General features: G+C 44.2%; 4 protein-coding genes across 4 annotated transcripts; 1 reads left to right on the top strand and 3 right to left on the bottom strand.

Annotated features, from left to right (window-relative positions):
• Positions 1 to 2,115: 2,115 nt before the first annotated feature.
• Positions 2,116 to 7,666, top strand: GL218_08227 (Protein msp1, mitochondrial; the record flags this gene model as incomplete). Its single annotated transcript, XM_033585024.1, has 8 exons — positions 2,116 to 2,195; positions 2,247 to 2,889; positions 2,943 to 3,084; positions 3,161 to 3,242; positions 3,298 to 3,400; positions 4,658 to 5,084; positions 5,148 to 7,172; positions 7,227 to 7,666. The coding sequence occupies 8 exons, from the start codon at positions 2,116 to 2,118 to the stop codon at positions 7,664 to 7,666; spliced, it is 3,942 nt and encodes a 1,313-aa protein (XP_033440861.1).
• Positions 7,667 to 8,146: 480 nt separating this feature from the next.
• On the bottom strand, positions 8,147 to 10,146 carry GL218_08226 (Pyranose dehydrogenase 3; the record flags this gene model as incomplete). The annotated part of the gene is made up of 4 exons (XM_033585023.1): positions 8,147 to 8,356; positions 8,526 to 9,262; positions 9,338 to 10,051; positions 10,113 to 10,146. 4 exons carry the CDS (start codon positions 10,144 to 10,146, stop codon positions 8,147 to 8,149), a joined length of 1,695 nt encoding a protein of 564 aa, XP_033440961.1.
• Positions 10,147 to 12,942: 2,796 nt separating this feature from the next.
• GL218_08225 (putative glutamine amidotransferase DUG3) lies at positions 12,943 to 14,604 on the bottom strand (the record flags this gene model as incomplete). The annotated part of the gene is made up of 4 exons (XM_033585022.1): positions 12,943 to 13,538; positions 13,596 to 14,340; positions 14,428 to 14,523; positions 14,590 to 14,604. 4 exons carry the CDS (start codon positions 14,602 to 14,604, stop codon positions 12,943 to 12,945), a joined length of 1,452 nt encoding a protein of 483 aa, XP_033440960.1.
• A 2,078-nt stretch (positions 14,605 to 16,682) lies between these two features.
• On the bottom strand, positions 16,683 to 17,568 carry GL218_08224 (Cystinosin like protein; the record flags this gene model as incomplete). The annotated part of the gene is made up of 2 exons (XM_033585021.1): positions 16,683 to 17,365; positions 17,421 to 17,568. The coding sequence occupies 2 exons, from the start codon at positions 17,566 to 17,568 to the stop codon at positions 16,683 to 16,685; spliced, it is 831 nt and encodes a 276-aa protein (XP_033440959.1).
• Positions 17,569 to 19,315: the final 1,747 nt, after the last annotated feature.

Genomic DNA, 19,315 nt, shown 5'->3' with positions numbered 1-19,315 from the left:
TGTAGAATACCTTAAGTGTGGGTGGGGGATTGAGACTTTTCGCACGCGCCCATGGTTAGTCAAGATCGTCAAGTTGCCCCCTCTCTTTACAAAACAATCAGCGCAATAGGATGGTCGATTTCGCGCTCTAATACCAGAATGTCCTGCCCAACTCCGAAATATTACATCATTATATTCTTATTTTTAAGAGTCCTTTGCTTCCTCCTTTACTTTCTTAAAAATAGTGCTTTCGTAGAAATCAGTCTTGCAAAATTGTTGCCCTCTGCCTTTTCTTGGTCTAAAGAATACACTCACTCCCTTCTTGTAACAATAGGCCGTCGCTCGCACCAAAATATTCATCCGCTCGATCATGTATACGGGGTTTCTAATATACATAAATACGCATGGAGAGATTATGAGGTCAACGACATCATCATCATCAACCAGAGTATGAGCTTCTACACGCATCCATCGATTATCAAAGGTTCGTGGAACGTCGTCAGGAATCGAAAGACCCTTTCTTATGAATTCGATGAATTCGAATTGCCTATCCATCCAGTTCATTATCAGAGCCATATGAATTGCTTCCTCGAAGATCACATCAATAGCTGGCTTGATCTCAGTTTCGATCTCGCATTCTTTTTGCTTGATGAGGAACGGTTTAGTCAACTCCAGTAATTCGTATTTAAGTCCTTGGATCTTTGCTACATCCTTCGAGTAATTATAAAGTATTTGAGCTGTATATGATCGCCAGCGGTCAAGTTCCTCGCCGTTGCCACCAACTTCGCCCGCTAATCAATCATTAATCTCCCAAACGATATGTTCCAACCATAGCCCAGAAATTATACTTACAATAGAATCATCTCAGCCTCAACCCTAGCTTATCGTCATCTCCCTATAGCTTGAAAGGGGTTTCTAGGATCTCGGTGCAAATGAAATTCCATACAAATGCCCGGAAGAATAAAGGTGCATGCGCCTGTCCCAACTCATAAATTTGATCGCTACTTTCTGTAGCTGTTCTTTGCTGGTTGAAGATCTCTAGCTGAGTCGATCTCTTGATCAAACTTCTGCTTTGTACCCTCTAGCATTTCCGATTCAAATTCGAGACTCTTTTTCCGCAAGCTTCGATTATTTGCTTGAACTAAGATGGGGGGTTGATTCATCCGTCTGTTGGCGTTTCCGCTTTTGAATATCCCTTGTCTTTTCTTCTGGCTGGGAACTCTTGACAGCGCGGGTTGGTTCCTCCGCCATATGGGGATCTTCGTTTGAGTCGTATTTTTCACTATGCTTAATTTCCATACCATCATTTCCAATGATATTCCGAGGCCATGGAAATGATACATTGATAAGTAAGGTAGGATGCATTGTAGAAAGCAACTCGGATGACATAGCAGTAGGTATACTAGAATGAATTTTCCCCGCTGCCTTGGATGACTCCATTAGAGATGATCTAGGAGGCATGATTGCGGATTATACAGGCTATTAAACCGAAGGCGAATTTAAATTGCTGATAAAGAAGGTAGTAGATATCTGGGTACCTACCTGTTTCCGTGGTTGTCAAAGGGGGATAGTGACTTTTCTTGAACGGCTGTTTACGTTGTAAAAATATGACCACAGTTTGGTTCCTGCGATATCAATAAGGCTGGAAGGCGAGACTTAAAGCTGTGTTGGTGCTTCTGATTGTTAAGTCAAGTTTGTTTTTTACAAGTAAAAGCAACAACACTTGTCACTTACTAAATACTTAAGGTTCTCATTAACCAACCGGCCTGGGTAGGAGCTATACGTACCTACATAGGTAGGTACCCAGTAGCTTTTTCACATATTTAAACCCGCTTAGTTTTTCTAGTCTCATACAATTTCCATCTTTAAGGTCTCTTCTCCTTTCGACATACACATCTTAGGTACCTTAGGTGGGTAAGCAAGAGACAGTATCAAACCATCTCCGGTACCTATGCTTCATTGAGATACAATTAATAAGTATCTAATATACATCCCTACCTACCCAACACTTACCATTACTTCATTTTCACCTTGTTTAGGTAGATAGGAGATTACTACCAGCTATTTTCTTGATTTCTATCAGTTAGTCAGGAAACCTTACGACGTATCGCACTCATCCACATCGCAACATTCGTCATGGAGTTATCCGGCTCGGCATACAATTCCAACCATTGGCATGCCGGAGGTTTTGTGGTCGGAATTGACATGGGACCAACGTAAGCAATATCTCGTCTCTAAACTTCTTTTATTTACTTATTATTATTTAGGTGCTGTATAGCTTCGTACAGCTTTCATAAGGATGGAACTACGAGTAGCCGGGTTGCCCCTTCAGTCATTTGTAAATGGCCTGGCCCTCTTCATTACTGCATGGAGGATATAAAAATGCTGTCTATGATATCGTACGATGCTAACAAAGGCATTTATCGGGAGCTTGATATTGATGACAAGCAACACGTTGTCTCATGGTTTGAGTTGCTGCTAGTGGACGATAACGACCTACAGCCATCTTTTCGGGATTTGGATTACATCCAAGAATCAAGACGTATCATCAGTGTCCTGAGCAAGAACCCTGTCCAAATTGTTGGAGACTTCCTAGGAAAGATCTTCGAACATATCGTCACTTGTATAAGCCAGGAAAGGGGCGAGGACTTTGTGAATGGCAAGCCTTTCCATGTCGTTATTACGGTACCGGAAATTTTAGGAGGGGCCAAACTACTGGATAGAATGAAAGAGGCAATAGGGTTATCTGGAATCCTAATTTCTCGTCCCAACCAGGTCCTAAAAATTACCTACAAGTTTATTACGGAGCCAGAGGCGACTATTCTAGCTTTAGCCCCCGAGTTGAACAGAGGTGACATATTCACCCCCAAAGATTTGTTCATCGTTGTAAACCTCGGGGGAGGATCTATTGTATGTGTATCGCAACTATTTCAGTTCGAACGTTGGATGCTAATTTGAGATAGGATTGCATAAGTTATATGGTAGATGAGACTCAACGTTTCGAGCTCCAAGAGGTTGTCGAAGGCGATGGCGCTATTGGTGGGGCAGTACTCCTTTACCAATCATTTTGCATGGCAATCAAGAAAAAGATCATGGACGAAGAGCGTAGATCTTAGGATGATTTACACTCTCTAGAGAAGGAAAAAAATATTCAAAACCTGGGATATTTTCCTAAAAGCAGGATTCGCCACTGACTCGGATATGGCACTCTCTATCGACTTGGGCTTACGAAATGGTCGACATGTCATATTGAACTTCACACGGTATGTGAACTATTATCACTACCTAAGTGATCTTTGCTTAACCATTGGGATATAGCAATGAGATCTGCAGCATCTTCAAAATCGTGATGCCTACCATCGAGGCCTTGATTGAACACCAAATCAATGCCATTCTAGAGAAGAATTTACGATATCCAAAGGTAACATTACTTATTACTTTGCGAATTATTACATCTAAGAACTGCTATCTATTCATATTGATGCATGACTAACTGGAAGTGTAGCTTATCATATTATCTGGAGCGTTTGGAAATTGTCCATACATCTATGAGTCCCTGAAACGTGGTTGTTGCCACGGGATTGATATTATCCAGAAATTGGGGGATGTTGGAATGACTGCTATATCAAGGGGCGCTGTGATGTGTGGAACGCAACATCAGGGCTTGGTACGCTCCCATATTTCCAGATACAGTTATGGATACTTCTTAGACAAGCCGTTCCATGAGGGGGCCCATCATTTCGAAGACAGGTTCCATGATGTCACGAACAATTGTACAGTGGCCAAGGACCAGATAGAATGGGTCTTAAAACGGGTGAGTTACAATTATATAACTATCCTCACGATATGTACTACATCTGCTGACTATTTGAAAGGGAGATACTATTGAAACAAAAGGCAAAATGGTGTTGCAATATTACCGACTCTTTAATACTCAACTCCGAGGATTCCAAACCATCAATGATACAATCTACTAATCAAGAAATTCTCAACCTCCGGCTAGAAAGGTAGACCTTTTGAAGGAGGAATATTTCCAGAAAGCGGAACAAGTTATAATACAAACGCCATGCGTAGTTGAGTGGCTACCTTTGGTCGATGAGGGAGGGGCAGAATGGTTCCTCTTCACTTATAGCCTTGAGGGCGAAGTGGTTGGTTCATCGGTTTTGTTCTCCGATAAATGGACTAAAGATAAGGCTATGGAAGCAGAAGTACAGAACCTTCCAGCGTTATTAGCGAACTATAATCTCGTCTAGGTGGTTCTGGTACGGGTAACTTTAGGTATCCTCAACTAGAGGTATCTAGTTGGGAATTGAGGGGATAATGGAAGTGGCCTGCTTCTAATAGCTGGGTACTCAGGTAACTTGTGTTTTCTTGAGCTCTCAAGATAGTAATGTGATTTGATTTTTGCGATACCCCTTAGACTAAGATGATGTAGTTGGTGAACACGTGACTGACAACCTAACCGGGTAGACAAGTAATGGCCCTCCTTAAGTACATATTCTTGTAGTACGTACATGGGTACATGTAGGTAATGGAATAATACTTGTATCGAGTATTTGTGGGGTATGTTTAGTTAGGTGGTACTTTTTACTTGACTTCCGAGCTCCACGCCACCAGCCCACCTTTCCTACGTGTATCCTTATCGTCCAACCGACATTTTAATCTACTTGGTACCCAGATCCCCAGGATACGCACATCAAAACTCGTCCTTCTTCCCAGTTTACCGAATCGGTATCTACGAACTGTCGACCTTTATGGTTCTCTACTCTCGGATATCAGATCGCCTCCGCCTCTCATTACCGGCATGAGCGGACGGCTGATAGCAGCGGTCGGGCGTCTCCCGGCGACACGCCCGGCCATGGTTCGAGCCATACGCCAATATCATCACCTACCTTCAGGTGGTATCCTCCGAGCCGATGCTGCCGTACGTGCAACGCGGCGGCGGATGTGGCCTCCGGTAAATTCATTCCATAACGCCGTCATCGTTCGCAATGCGTCCTTTGCGCGATTCTTACCTCGACTGGTGGTTAAGTTTGTAAGGATTCCTGCTATGGCAGGTGGAGTGATGATAGGTGGTCTGGCCTGGATTCAGTACCAAGCCACACGTATGTCGGCCTAAATCCTACCCTATACACTCGTCTAAGAGACTCAGCTAACATAGAACCCAGAGGCCGGGAACTATGCCTGGGACGTAATTTATACGACGAAAGACACAGTTACGAATACAGCGATGGGCTTTCTGGATGGCGCGAGGGATATTGCTGACCAGACGAAGCGAGGGTGGCAAAATACGAAAGATCAAGTCGAGCTGCCGGAGTGGATGCAGAAGATTCTCAGATCACAGGAAGAGATAGGCACTGGGAAACAAGGTGGTGGACCGGGTGGCGAGGAGCCTCCGAAGCAGAGCAAGACGGGTGCCGCAGTTGCGGCAGGTGCAAGCGCCGCCGCGTACGGCTACGAGAAATCATCTGACGATGACCGTAGTGCAGATGAAATGGCCAAAGATGACCAAATGATGGTGCTCACAAAGAAGATGATCGAAATCCGAAACATTCTCTCTAGAGTTGGACAATCTAGTACGCTCACTCTACCCTCCATTGTCGTCATTGGATCGCAGTCATCCGGGAAGAGCTCTGTGTTAGAAGCTATCGTGGGGCACGAATTCCTACCAAAAGGAACAAATATGGTCACACGGAGGCCAATCGAGCTTACCCTAATCAACACCCCCGACTCGACTGCTGAATACGGTGAATTTCCGGATCTAGGCCTTGGAAAGATCTCCGACTTCTCCTCTATCCAGCGAACTCTAACGGAATTAAACCAGGCTGTTCCAGACAGCCAATGCGTGTCAGACGACCCAATTCGGCTTTCCATTTCGTCACCAAATATTCCGGATCTATCACTTATCGACCTTCCTGGCTATATCCAAGTTGTGGGACAAAACCAGCCCCTCGAACTTAAGCAGAGGATATCAGAACTTTGCGACAAATATATACAACCACCTAACGTTATCTTGGCTATTTCAGCTGCCGATGTTGATTTAGCTAACTCGACGGCCCTCCGAGCTAGTAGGCGGGTCGATCCCCGGGGTGAGCGGACAATAGGTGTTATTACGAAGATGGATCTTATCGATCCATCTCGGGGAGCTTCTATTCTAGGTGATACGCAGTACCCGCTTCGCCTCGGCTACATTGGAGTCATCTCTCGTGTCCCGTCAATGTCCGGGTTATTCAAGAAGGGCAACACAAATTTAACATCTACTATTACTCGAAACGAAAATACATTTTTCTCCGCTCACCCAACGGAATTTGGTCCTGGCTCAGATCTCCAGGTTGGGACTTCAACGCTACGTAAGAAGCTTATGCACGTCCTAGAGCAGACTATGTCGGCTAGTCTACAGTCGACAAGTGATTCTATACGGCAAGAGCTAGAAGAAGCGACTTATGAGTTTAAGGTCCAGTACAATGATAGACCATTATCTGCCGAGTCATATTTGGCCGAGAGTCTCGATGCTTTCAAACACTCTTTTAAGCAATTTACCGAAGAATTTGGTCGTCCTGAAATGAATACCCTCCTAAAGAACGAGCTTGATCAACGAATGCTTGACTTATTAGCTGCGAGATATTGGAACAAGCCTATTTACGACTTAAGTGCCCCCATCGCCGAGCCTAATAACCTTGCCGATCTTCCCAAAGCAGATCCCAACTCCCTTTACTGGCGAAGACAACTTGACGCTTCCACCTCCGCACTTACGAAACTTGGTGTTGGTAGACTAGCCACCAACGTGGTAGCAAACTCGATCCAATCTCACATCGACGCTCTAATCAGCCAATCTACTTTCGTAAACCATCCATATGCACGGCAGGCTATCACAGAAGCCGCTTCAAGTATTTTAAATGACCGGTTTTACAGTACCAGCGATCAGGTAGAAAATTGTATCAAGCCTTTCAAGTTCGAGATCGACATGGAAGAACGAGAGTGGACTACAGGTAGGGAGCACGTTCAAGGTGTATTGAAGAAGGAATTGTCTGCATGTGAAGGTGCCATGAAAGATCTTGAGACAGTAGTTGGCGGGCGGAGAAAACTGAGAGAAGTTGTCAACTTTGTCGACAAGGCTAGGAAAGGCGATGTGGTCGTCGAGGGCGACAGCCGCAGTGGTGCAGGAGGTTTTAGCGCTGAGCTACTTGCAAAAGGTTTGATCTTATCAGCCTTTACACATTGGGAATAACTCGCTAACATTTTTCCAGGTCGAGAAGCCGTTTTCTTACGTGATCGCGCCGATATTATCAAGATGCGGATGCTTGCAGTGAAGTCAAAACAATGCGCTAATATGAAGAATAAATATCACTGCCCTGAGGTCTTTCTGGATGCAGTGGCTTCGAAACTTGCATCGACAGCCGTACTTTTCCTTAACGTGGAACTACTCTCTGAATTCTACTACAACTTTCCACGAGAGCTAGACTTACGACTTGGACGTCACCTATCCGACGAGGAAGTGGAAAGGTTTGCCAAGGAAGACCCCAAAATCAAGAAGCATCTAGAAGTTATTAGACGTAAGGAGCTTCTCGAGCTAGTACTAGAGAAGATGGATAGCCTAAGGCAGCTCGAAGGTATAGAAAGAGAGCGTTCAAGGACAAATGTAAAGAAAGGCGGCGAGAAAGAACGTGGACGATGGGGGTTGTTCTAAGCTATTAAAATATCTAGTTATTACTAACGAATTATCACGATATGGAAAGGAGTTAAAAAAAGAGTTATCTCAGCGCCTATTACTTGTCCAGATATCCCTTTCAAATCCCAGCTCGATGGTTGGTTTTCTGGCAACATGTGTGTGGGTTTATATAGATTTGATCCCCTCTTTCTATGACAGCAATATTTTATGCATGGTTATCAATGCTAATGTTCTGCTTGACTATATTCCTGAAGTTCATCTTATAAACATGACCATATATACCTAAGCCACATATATAAATCATGTAGAGAAATACAGATAAGGAAACACCATAGTAGCAATCTCAATATGTGATACAGTGATAAATAAGCACTGTTGCCTTCTAATATTATTCAATTTTACATGTCTAGACGAGACACTTGCTCACAGATCTACACGTTCCCCAAAACAAAAACCACTCTACCTAGGTACGCATATAAACCGTCCACTCATTCTAGCTTACGCGAGATCATACTCGGAAATTAATTTTTCGGCGCATGTTATACCGGTGAGATACGCAACGCATTGGACATGGCAGCTCGCGAGAACAGGGACCACACTCATGTCTGCAACGCGCAAGCCCTCAAACCCAATAAGGCGAAAATTGTTATCTACGGCCGCATCGACGGAGCCAGGACGGCCCATCTTTACAGTGCCGGTCATGTGCCACTTTGAGAAGAGTTAGTAGTTACCCCCCCTTTTTAATAAGAGATGTATAGAGTATAAGGCTGTCTCGGGAATAAGAGCTTTCTTTTTTTTATCGCATAGTTTAGGAGGTCTTGATTTTACCCCGAGATGGGGGGGTATATGGAAAGGGGTAGGTTGTTATGTTACTTACGCTTGAACCTATCGTCTGGCGCCAATATTCAAGTAAGTCTGCTTCCGAGTCGCTTGCTGGCCCTGTAATCGTTGATACGCTGTCTCGTGCGTAACCCTCGGACCGCACGAACCGTAGCGCATCTCGCAGCCCCTCGATAGCGGCACGCCGATCAAACGCTGTTGATAGGAACTTAGGGTCTATCCGCAGCGCTGCGTCCGGATCTGCCGACTGTAGAGTTACCTCGCCGCGGCTCTGCGCATTGAATAGGAAGACTAGGAGCGCTGAGTAGTTGAGCGCCGAGTCCGGGAAGTCTGGCACAAACCAGTGCAGCGGGAAGTGGCTTAGCAGTTCGTAGTGAGGCACCGTGGGGTCGTTGATGAAGTCCTTTTCGCTAGCAGGTAGGTCCTGGAACTCCTGAGATGCGAGGAGCTTGTCTAGCTTGAACCACCCGATGGGCAACTGACAAGCATACTTGGCCCAAGGTCCCGAGCCGTCTTTCTTCCACTGCTCCAGTGCGTCGGCCATGGCTTTCTTGTCCCCGTAGAAAGAGGCTCGGTCTGTGGACTCTTCGGCTCGCGTGTAGGCTAGAGGAATAAACATGTGATCACGTAGGCCCTGGCCGATTGCTGGGACATCTTTGACTACAGGTATCCCGTACTTTTCTAGCTGTGCTCTAGGGCCAATACCGGAATGCATTAGAACCTTTGGGTCGTTGACTGAACCTGCTGAGAGAATGACTTCTTTGGAAGCCAAGTCTAAACATTAATATTAGTACGCTATACGCTGCTCATGACCACTAACCCGGATCTCTCTGTATAAATCAGACTTACAACGCTTGCCATTCGATTCAACTCCAACGGCTTTACTACCTTCTAGTATGATTCGTTTGACCGGAGACTCAGTAAGGACTGTTAAATTCTCCGGCGCCAGCGTGAACAAGTCCGCCGCCGTAGACCGGACGCCCTTACTAGACGAGTTGATCCCGAAGGAGAAGCCAATCGGGTTCCCCGAGTTATGGTCCGGGTTCAAGGGGTACCCCGCCTTTTTGAAGGCATCAAGCAGGGGCGCTACGTCCTTCTCCGCCTCGGCCACGTAACCCGTCTTCAGCGGCCCCGAGCTGCCGTGGTCTTCGGCTTTCGGCGCCGCATACCGACTATCAATTCCCGGCGGCAGCGTCCGGTCGAACGACTCCAGACTCTTGAACCGGCGCTGCATGTGAGCCCAGCCGAACGCATCGTCCCCCACGACGCGCGACCACTCGTCGTAGTCGCGGCGTGCTCCGACGGTGAACACGCTGAAGTTAACAGCGCTGGAGCCGCCGAGGCCCAAGCCTCGCGAGTAGTCGAGCTCTCGGCCGTTGCAGAACTCCTGGGGTACTGTCTTGTAGCCCCAGTTCAGGGCCTCGTTCCGGAATGTCGTCCACCGCTGCCCGTCGACACGCAAGTCTTTGTCGTCGTTCTTGCCGCCGGCTTCGAGAAGCAATACCCTAGGCTTCTTCGCCGACTTCGCGAGCCAGGCTGCGACGGCGCTGCCTGCTGGTCCGCCTATGCGATATTGTTAACGGAGGGGTTTGTACTACGGGTGGCTTGGTTCGGGTGGACTTACTACCAACGATTATAAAGTCGTAGGTTGATGCCATATTATCATAATCCCCAGGCCAAGCTTGTGTATACCAGAGAATGCCGTGTTAATGAGACTCTGATTATGGAATCTACTAGCCTTATATAGATAAGGAGAGACGGAGTGCGGAGTGGAGTGGGTTGGATTTCCGACGATCGTCCAACCATTTCCCATTAACTCTCATAGCGATCCTTGTTTCGAAGAGGTTTGGTTAGAGCCAAGCTATTGGGGCGCATAGTAGCCCGTAATATTTTAGCAGTGAAACATAGCATTGCTTTGGTAATATGCATGTTGGTGATTGAAGATCGGGATTTGGTATCATTGAACAAAGATTCCTAGATCTTACGCGGTATATAGCTCTGATAGGTCGATGTTAGATTCTAGATAGGCGATTATCTATTGAATTCACAGCGTCGTCTAAGCCTACCGGTACACTGAGCTATATAAAATATAAGAATCTTGGCTTGGGTTAGGCTATTTCATGCAGAAGCGGAGGCATTAGGTTGTCTAGTACTTGGAGATGTTTTCACCGCTAAGAGCGCCACCGGTAATAGTATTCGTTGGGATGAGCATCATGCATGATATCACCAAATAATCTGCTAGCCTTCAAGACAGGCCGATATGTCATAGACGCGGGGTTATTGTACGGACGAAAAGCAATTACGCGTGCAAACTTCACCAAGTAGTCGAAGGACTAACAAGACCTATGCAGTGAGTTCAACTGCATTATGCAGGTTAGATCTCAATTCTGTCACTTTTGGGTAGTATTGACGGCACGTGGTGCTCATCAAAGTGAGATAGTATGCATGCAGAGGTAGTAATGAACCATTAGGAGAGCCGCTATGGTACTAGTATCTCCAGGGGTATCTCATGTGTTTCCTTATATTGCTCGTGCTCGCGCCAGCATACTTGCGACTATTTTCTCACGGGTGGTCAATTTGGGTATTCCGTTGGGGGAGAATCACTATATTTACGGGAATAGACTTGCTATTACTAGGTAGGTAAGAATAGAGGCACGGGAAATAAAATGGGAGTAATGAAAGAACGCAATTAGTGCATTATAGTGCTACGAATCTATATAATAGCGGTAGATATCACGGCAGATATAGCGGCATCTCCGATGTCTGTGATATAAGATCTTGGGTAATTAGATATGAAATATAATAGAAGAAGCCGGAGACGAAGCCGTCACATTCTCCTAGAGTATTATGTTGAAAGGGGTGGCCACGGAACTACACCTAGTATACATCCGTTACTTAAGGAATTTTATATTAACTAAAGGCATACCTAGGGCCTATATAAGTCCATATATATGTTTTGAGTAGGTAGGTATGTGTATACTTTCACCGAGACTGACGCTATAAAAAGAGTACCAGGCAGATCTCAAAAAGAACGGGACACCTTGAACTTGGTTACAAAGAGACTACCTCATATCACTTGCATATAGTCATATGAGGTAGTAACATAGATGAAACCCCGTTCCATTAAGAAATAATACTATATTGGAGGTATATAAGTAATCTTGATAATAGTAGTGGACTGCGGTCCATTGGCTTCCATATGACTAACTTACTCGTGTCTGGCCTTTTTCTCTGTTATTGAGAATATATCGCAATACAGGGATATTCTGAAGGGTTAAACACATACCGACTCTGTTATATCAAGATGCCATAGTGTCATATAAACTATAAGAGTGAGAGCATAGCGCTTGTTAAGTGTTACTAAAAAGTGCTAGTTACCTCGTACGTACTTGTCTTTCCTATAGCCTTAACTATTCAGTTATATATATCTAGTAATACCCTACGGATATAATATTACATTATATGTCTATCTATATGTACCTAGCTTATGGACGTGTCTACGTAGGTGTTTATGAAGAGCAACCTATACGTGGGTAAGCGTGATATATCAATTTAGAGTCCGCGTAAACCAGAGACATACACTTTTAGGAATTAGTATACACTTTACACATGCTATCAAGGAGTTCCACAATATAATAGCACCGTCTTTGTTAAATCGCTTTCGATTCCTACTTTTGAAGAGACTTAATATCATTATATTCCTTTCATATACGTATAAGAATTCACTGATTAGCTATAATATAGTCAGTTAACCCCTTCTCACGAATGACTACTTTTCAATTTGTCATCTTCGTCTTATACAGTTAGGAGTATGTGTGCCACGCTATATGAGACCATTTATCATCATTACGTTGCGTATATGTGCCAGAAAATTACACTATTTTATGCCATAATCAGGCGTAGGCTATCACTGTGATAGATGTGCCTACTAAAGTGATTATCGTTAACTATGAAATATGCCATATCGGGGCCAGCAGCCATGGCTAAGTGATATATATCTTAAAGGGGATCATCGGGACTTGCTGAAGAGACGTGTACTTCAAATAATATGAACAAATAGAACCAGGAGAAAAGGGGTTCAGGGGCTTTACTTACATAATATAAAACTGATGTTAGGTAATCATTAGTTAATCAGAACGGTAACATGTTCGTGATCTATAATAGTCATTAATCATTCATGCAGAATTAAATACAAGGCAGAGGGCAAATACGAATTTATTATTGGGTATGGAATTAGCAATCAACTTTTGCTACAATGCTACACGCACCAAACCGCTCTTCTAAAAAAACACAGTAACCAGAAACGCCATGCTGTTCCGGGTCCCTTTTGATGTCATTCTCACCAGTTGCGGAACTTGAAATCTATGTTGACACTACCCCCCCGTCATGATGCGAAAACGTCACGGAAACACTACTTAGAAAATCCGGCCAGATATCACTGAGAAATCTCTTTACTAAAGAGCCATCCCGAGAACGCGAGCTGCCTTCTCTGATGTGGTATAGTCAGGGCCTCTCGATACGGAACTTGGCACCGGGCTATCCGGCATCGGCAACTCTACATCGACTTGGTGGTCGGCAGGGTGAGGATGTTCTCCGATATTAAGCGAACGCCTCTTCTTTTTGATATTACCCTGCGACGGAAGTTTGTTACCAAGATCTGGACGTGGCTCTGTACGAGGCCGGGGTTCACTTGGAGGAGCACGGATATCGGATGAGGACGAGGCGGAGGCCGATTCCGAGTATGCAAGTGGTGTCTTGTTTCGAATTGGTAACGATGGGCCTTCAGGTGTTCGACTTCGTCCGATACCGGCAGGAATTAATGGAGCAAGAATGCGCTTGTGACTGTCGAGATCGATACTCGGCGTGGGTAGAGGACTGGTAACGCGGGGAGCTGCCTTCTCGTTGGTAGTAAGACCCTTCGTTTGCGCAAATGCAGAGGAACGCTTGTGATACGGATCGCGATCTGAATAAGCGTCGATGATTGGGTTTACCATTACAGTTTGGCCGTGAATGGTCAAAATGGAGTTGGTGGGAACATTGACCCAATTTTCTAGTATTCTGTTAGCAAAATAGATACGGTAAGGTTGAGAATAGAATAGCCACATACCTCGTTCGAATGTCAGAGGTTCGCTAGCTACGAGGACGATATCTGCTCCTTTATCGCGGCGTTCCATCTGGTAATCTCGATCATTCGGAGTAGACAGATTGGTCTCCCATTGGGTACCCGAAGAATAGTACAAGCTTGCTGCTTCATCAGTCTTGCTGCTCACGTATCTTGTGCAGATGATGCTATGTCCGTCCGTAACTGCGAAGTTTAACAGACTTCGAGTGTCTACATTCTCACTCTGGATGGTGCTCTCTGGTATAGCCATAGTAAGCTCGTTGATAATCTCGATTGTTTGTAAGAGGGCTCTTCGTAGAACACCTGGCCCAAAGCCATTCCTGGGTTCTGAGCTGGGGTTGACGCCCAGACGCTCGAGGCGGTCGAGGAATAGAGCGAATGCCCACTCGCTATCAGTTCCGCCTTGTACGCAAAGGTACCACTTGTCGTGCAGTCGTTCACCTAGCTTCCTCTTGATATGTTTCCAGCCTCCCAAACCTCCATTGTGCATCCACATCAAGCTTCCATGGCAGAAAGGGTGGCAGTTATCCTCGCTTAGGGATCCTTCAGTGGTTGCTCGAACGTGCGCGAAGACGAGTCTTGATGCCGTCTTGGAGGCGATACGATGGAGGTTGGTGCAGTTCCAAGCGGGAATGGTTGAAGTGAAGAGACAAGGAGCGGGACCTAGTTTCGGATCGGTATAGAAACCAATGCCAAAACCATCTGCATTATTCTGGCCGCGTCGCGTGTCCTGTAGGATAGATGAGAGTTAGTTATATATCAGATTGTAATTCTATTTTAGTTAATAGGCCATAGTTAGACTATTAGAATGACTCACCAGTCTAAGTCGAGAGTCGAATGATTGCTTAAGGATAGAGTGTGTCGGGTCTAGAATTAACTTAGAGAGTAGGATCTCGTCGCTGCCTCGATAGACCTAAAGTAGAGAATATTAGCTTGGAGCCCTCATAATCCACGCGATGGCCCTAAGAGGGTATAGTACCAAAAAGCGACACATCTTCCTGAATTAGAAGATGGTTGGTGTAAAAGTTAGAAAAAGAAAGTTTCGCCGTTAACTATCATATAATTAATTATCTTAGGTAACTACCCAATACCTGGTTTAAGTTTAGGTAGGCTACCTTAGATAAATTGTCATAAACGGGAGAGGGAAATAAATCGTCAATCGTGGAACCAATCTTTTGAGTGAATTGTGAACACGTCTTCCGTGACCGCTGCTTGCTGCTTGTCACTTTTTATTTTTTCTTATCTTTTTTTCCGCGTCGCAGTCATCGAAGAATGTGGCGTGCCTATATTACTCAATTGCGATATTCCAGATTTGGAGTGACGGAATGATAAAGTAAGTGTGTAAAGTACAAAGTGGGTGTGACACTGAGGCGGCAGGACGGCAGCTGGAAAATTCACGGGTCTAGGCTTTTGCTACCTGTAACTAAATAAATGTATTGAACATTCAGGGTCGGGGTCGTTACTTCCTCCCCTGTCTTAGGTACCTAAGCTAGCAGCCCAAGCAGGTGGTAGGTAGGTACATATTACGTAGGGTAAGGGCTAGTTTGGGTGAAGGCAGTTGGCAGCTGCAGCTGTCCGGGGTAATTAACAGGGCAACTTCGGTTTAGTGTCCTAAACAAAAATCTGGGGCTAATCACCCTCAACCAATCATCTATCCTTTGATGTTCTGAAAAGGGGATCCTCATCGTAACCTACGATAGTATTGTTTGTGTTTACTTGCCCATGTTACACAGGTAGGTAGCTATTCAGATTGTTTCACGTGTAAAAATGTATTACTTATCAATATTACTTCACCCTTAAACTTCTTTAGCGAAGTTTTAGCTCCAATGTAAGATAACGCCTGTTTAACAGCATTTAGGGCAGATCCTAGATCATAGTCTCAACGAGTATCCAACGCAAATGAGGTATCTCAACGGCTGATCTGTATGTTTGCTTATCTCTTAGCTTAGCACGAGTATCCGGATCGTATCCGTTTTTTTCAGCCACCACCTTCTAGTTGCTTCATATACACGGGTTATTACAGGAATAGGCCGTTGCTGTATTTCGACACGGAAAGAATAAGGACCATGAGATATCTAGAAACCTCCTAGAAAACAAAGCAGAGGAATAACAAAGACAATTGTCATAGGTGTCTTAGGTAGTCAAGTCGAGGATTAACATATTTCTAGGCCACCCAATTATATACACAGTCATATATGTATACTAATTTTCCTACTAGTTCTGTTAGCTGCATTTTTTTCCTGCTGGTTGATCCAAGGGCTGAAAAGAGTGAAATTAGCAATAAAAACATCCCTGGGGCTCTTCTAGTATATATAGCTCAACTAATTCATGTTAGGCATGGATATCAAAACTAATAATTTATGATTCGGCAGCTAGCTCTAACAGTTTTAGATTCCTATGAAATCAGGGTCTTATTAATTTTACTATGTAAGGAGCTTCAAAGAGTCCCTTGTGTTGAAATATCTTTGCATGGCCTTCTGCTTGCTTTGTCCTACCTCGTGTATGTAATTTCCAATCCAGAACCAAAGTGCATTAAAGGTGTAGATCCTCATCCTTTACTTAAACTAGCTTTTGCTGTTAGTATCATGTAACGACGTTGACAATGAGTGAACTAATATGTTAAAACCCCCCTTCCGTGAAGATGAAACTTTTCTCCATTCTTTAGAATGGATACATAGATAGAGAGCTTCTATTACATTCGTAGTTAGGGCCAATAAATTTTCTACATATCGAACTTTCAACCCTAGGTAGTAACTAAGAAGTTCGACGGTGTACTCTAATTAGCGACCATTGATTCATTAGCCTCTTAGCATAACCCCCAATTCACTTTCATTTCGGTCGAATCGCTTTCAACGATGAATACTACCACCTCTATCAATTCCTAGGTTAGTAAGTTAAACAAATTTATTAACGTCTTATTCTTGCAACCACTATGACCACCCCAAATATTGTTTTCTTAAAGGCGGTTCCGCAAGCTTCGAATAACCGTAATAGAATGCACTCAAGCTGAAGGCTTCGAATGGCAACTTAGCCATACTCGGTGACATTTAATATTGCTCGCCTATCATAGACCTAGTCTAATCTTCGACCATCGCCTCTCTCAAGAAGAGAATCTTCCTCACTATTCTTCGCCGAACCATCGTCACGGTAGAGTATGTAGTGCTGAGTCATGAACACTAGGTCATAGAGCATGCTGACATTTCCCAGTGCAAATTTAACTGGGTTACCCGTGACTCCAGACCAGTCGCCCTGTAGCCAAGAATCTATCACCAACTGCGCGATACTCAACATACCACCCAGAAAATCTAGCAATATCTGCCAGATGCTCCACCCTTTTGTGCTGTGATTCCTGAAGTTGTACACCAGTTGTGGTGCATATTTGACAAGAGTGATGAGTAGCTTGACGTATGATATTGTGTATACAACGTCTAGCCATGCCCACGAAGTCTTAGGGTCTGCATCTGATGGCGTGGATAGCACTACCAAGATGATGATAGCAACAGCAACAAACGACCCGCTTACAACACCCAATATGAGTTGAGATGGGCGAGTGCCAGGGGCACGATCAAACCCCCAGATAGCAGGTAAGAAGTACTGAGTAGTTAAGATCGAACAGACAACAAGTGCATGAGCAGCGAAGACAATATCGTTAACTGCGACAGTCGGCGTGTGGTCATTATTCCGTAAAGCGTACTGATGTCGAATAACTGAAGATGAATAGAATACAGCATTATATATGAGATAGGCAAGAAAGCCTATGGAGCGTTAGGAGATTATAGTATTGAATTAAATAAAATGTAATAAACTTACCAAAGGTGTTGATAAATGGGAAATCTACAGTAGTTCCGGAGGTTGATTTCCTCCGAATATTTAGTAGCGGTTGCGAATAGAATGATAACGACCATGCCAGCGTATATATCCATCCGAACACAGCGGATATAAATTCGAGGAAGCCCATGATGATTTATCGGTTAAAATACGCTTGGCGCAGAGAGAGATGCCCTGTAGTAGCTTTGAAGGTTGGTTTACCATTCAGAACAAACCATTCGGAACTATGACGCAATGATTGGGGCCATTCGAGATAACCTCTCAATTTTGCATGTAGATGCCGATACACCAACAACTTAGATAAATGGCAGGGCGTTAATAATTTCAATGCGATGCTATAACACCGTTATCCTAAGATTCTCTAAGTGAATGTTTTGTGAGGTAAAATAAGGTGAGTCGAGATCAGAAGACCGAATTATCGAAATCCATAAGCAGAATTGCGCCATTCCATGTACTTCGTACCAAAACTATGATTACATCAACTAACGCTAATGATATTCATCCCTTTAGCAGCATAAAGCAATAAATCCTTATCTGCCATATGCCATAGAGCAACACATGACTCTATGGAGTCCTTAATGCGCCCTTCCTGTCCCCCCTATCCAAGCCCTCAACTAAAGCGGAATTCATAAAGTATCTCATAGTTAAGACCCGACCTGTCGAGAGTTTCGTACTGTGTTTTTTTATTCAGCCGCCATAATACATCAGCACGTAAAAGCTTCCAGAGCATATTCCTTTCCGGTATTGTTCTCTATCGTGGGACAGCCCATCGAATTAATGACAGTCGGCTGTTCAGTCGCGCGGCTTGGTTGAAGTGAGGTTGGAAGACTATACCAAATGAAACGATGCGGCTGGAAGCGGTGCTACACGGCGTCTAAATAGATTAAACCAGAGGGTTATACCTATACTAGGGGTATATCTGCATGCTTACATTGATGCTTGGTAGCCGCGGGACGATACATAAACGCCAGACAATATTTCTCAAAGGGGTATGCCTTGCCGCAATGCAACCTCACACATGACTATCTCAACTACACTTGCAGATTAGTTTTGAGTATCGTGCACATCAAATTCTAATCAGTTTCTTATTCCGGATAGTCCTCGTCTGGTTCTGCAAGAATATTTACATCTGTCTGTACTTCTTTCTGCGGATTTTTTTATTATATAATTCTACCAACTCTGCTGCGTTTTGCATCAGTATTTGATGAGGATATCATTGATCATCTTCGGGTCCGTATCCTTTCTATCTGACGAAATATTCCATAACTAGTTTTCCGCCCGCTTCATTTGGATCCTCTACTAATACTATAAACGATATCTTAAGTTATTCTCTCGGAGACCCTAGAAGAACAAATCTTTTTAGTACGCCCAATAACACTGGAGAAAACGTTTGAATATCTTCTACCCAGACGAATTTTTCTCGTCTACCGAGTACCCCCGGCACTATAGGCATTGCCAATGCCAAGGAGCAAGGTCTGAACCCGAAGATACACGAAGACATGAAGAAACGAATTACGGCGCTAGAAAGCCTCAAAAAGGGACAGGAAAAAGAATCGGCGATCTAGAAAAAGAAATGACAAAACTGAAACTTGCTCAGGATGAAACCAAAAGATATAGGTACGTACGAGGTAAATCTCGTTGCTAAAGTGTTAGTAAGCTCGTTACCTTTGAATTTAATATTCCTGTAAATATATTTCCAATACACAATTCGTGAGGGGATATCTCCTATCCTGCGTTTATTTGCTATCTACTTGAAATCATTCTTGAGTTCGGTTGTAGGAAGATAAACGTCATAATATTTGACTACCTAACTAGCTCGAACCCCCAGTTCAAGCGAATATCGAGAAACTAGCCTTGTATTGAATTTCTATATATAT

Source organism: Daldinia childiae (assembly GCF_008694065.1).
Source record: "Daldinia childiae strain JS-1345 chromosome Unknown Scaffold11, whole genome shotgun sequence".
Taxonomy (NCBI): Eukaryota; Fungi; Ascomycota; class Sordariomycetes; order Xylariales; family Hypoxylaceae; genus Daldinia; species Daldinia childiae.
Note: the sequence above shows the minus strand (reverse complement) of the source record. Positions and strands in the feature narration are given on the sequence as shown.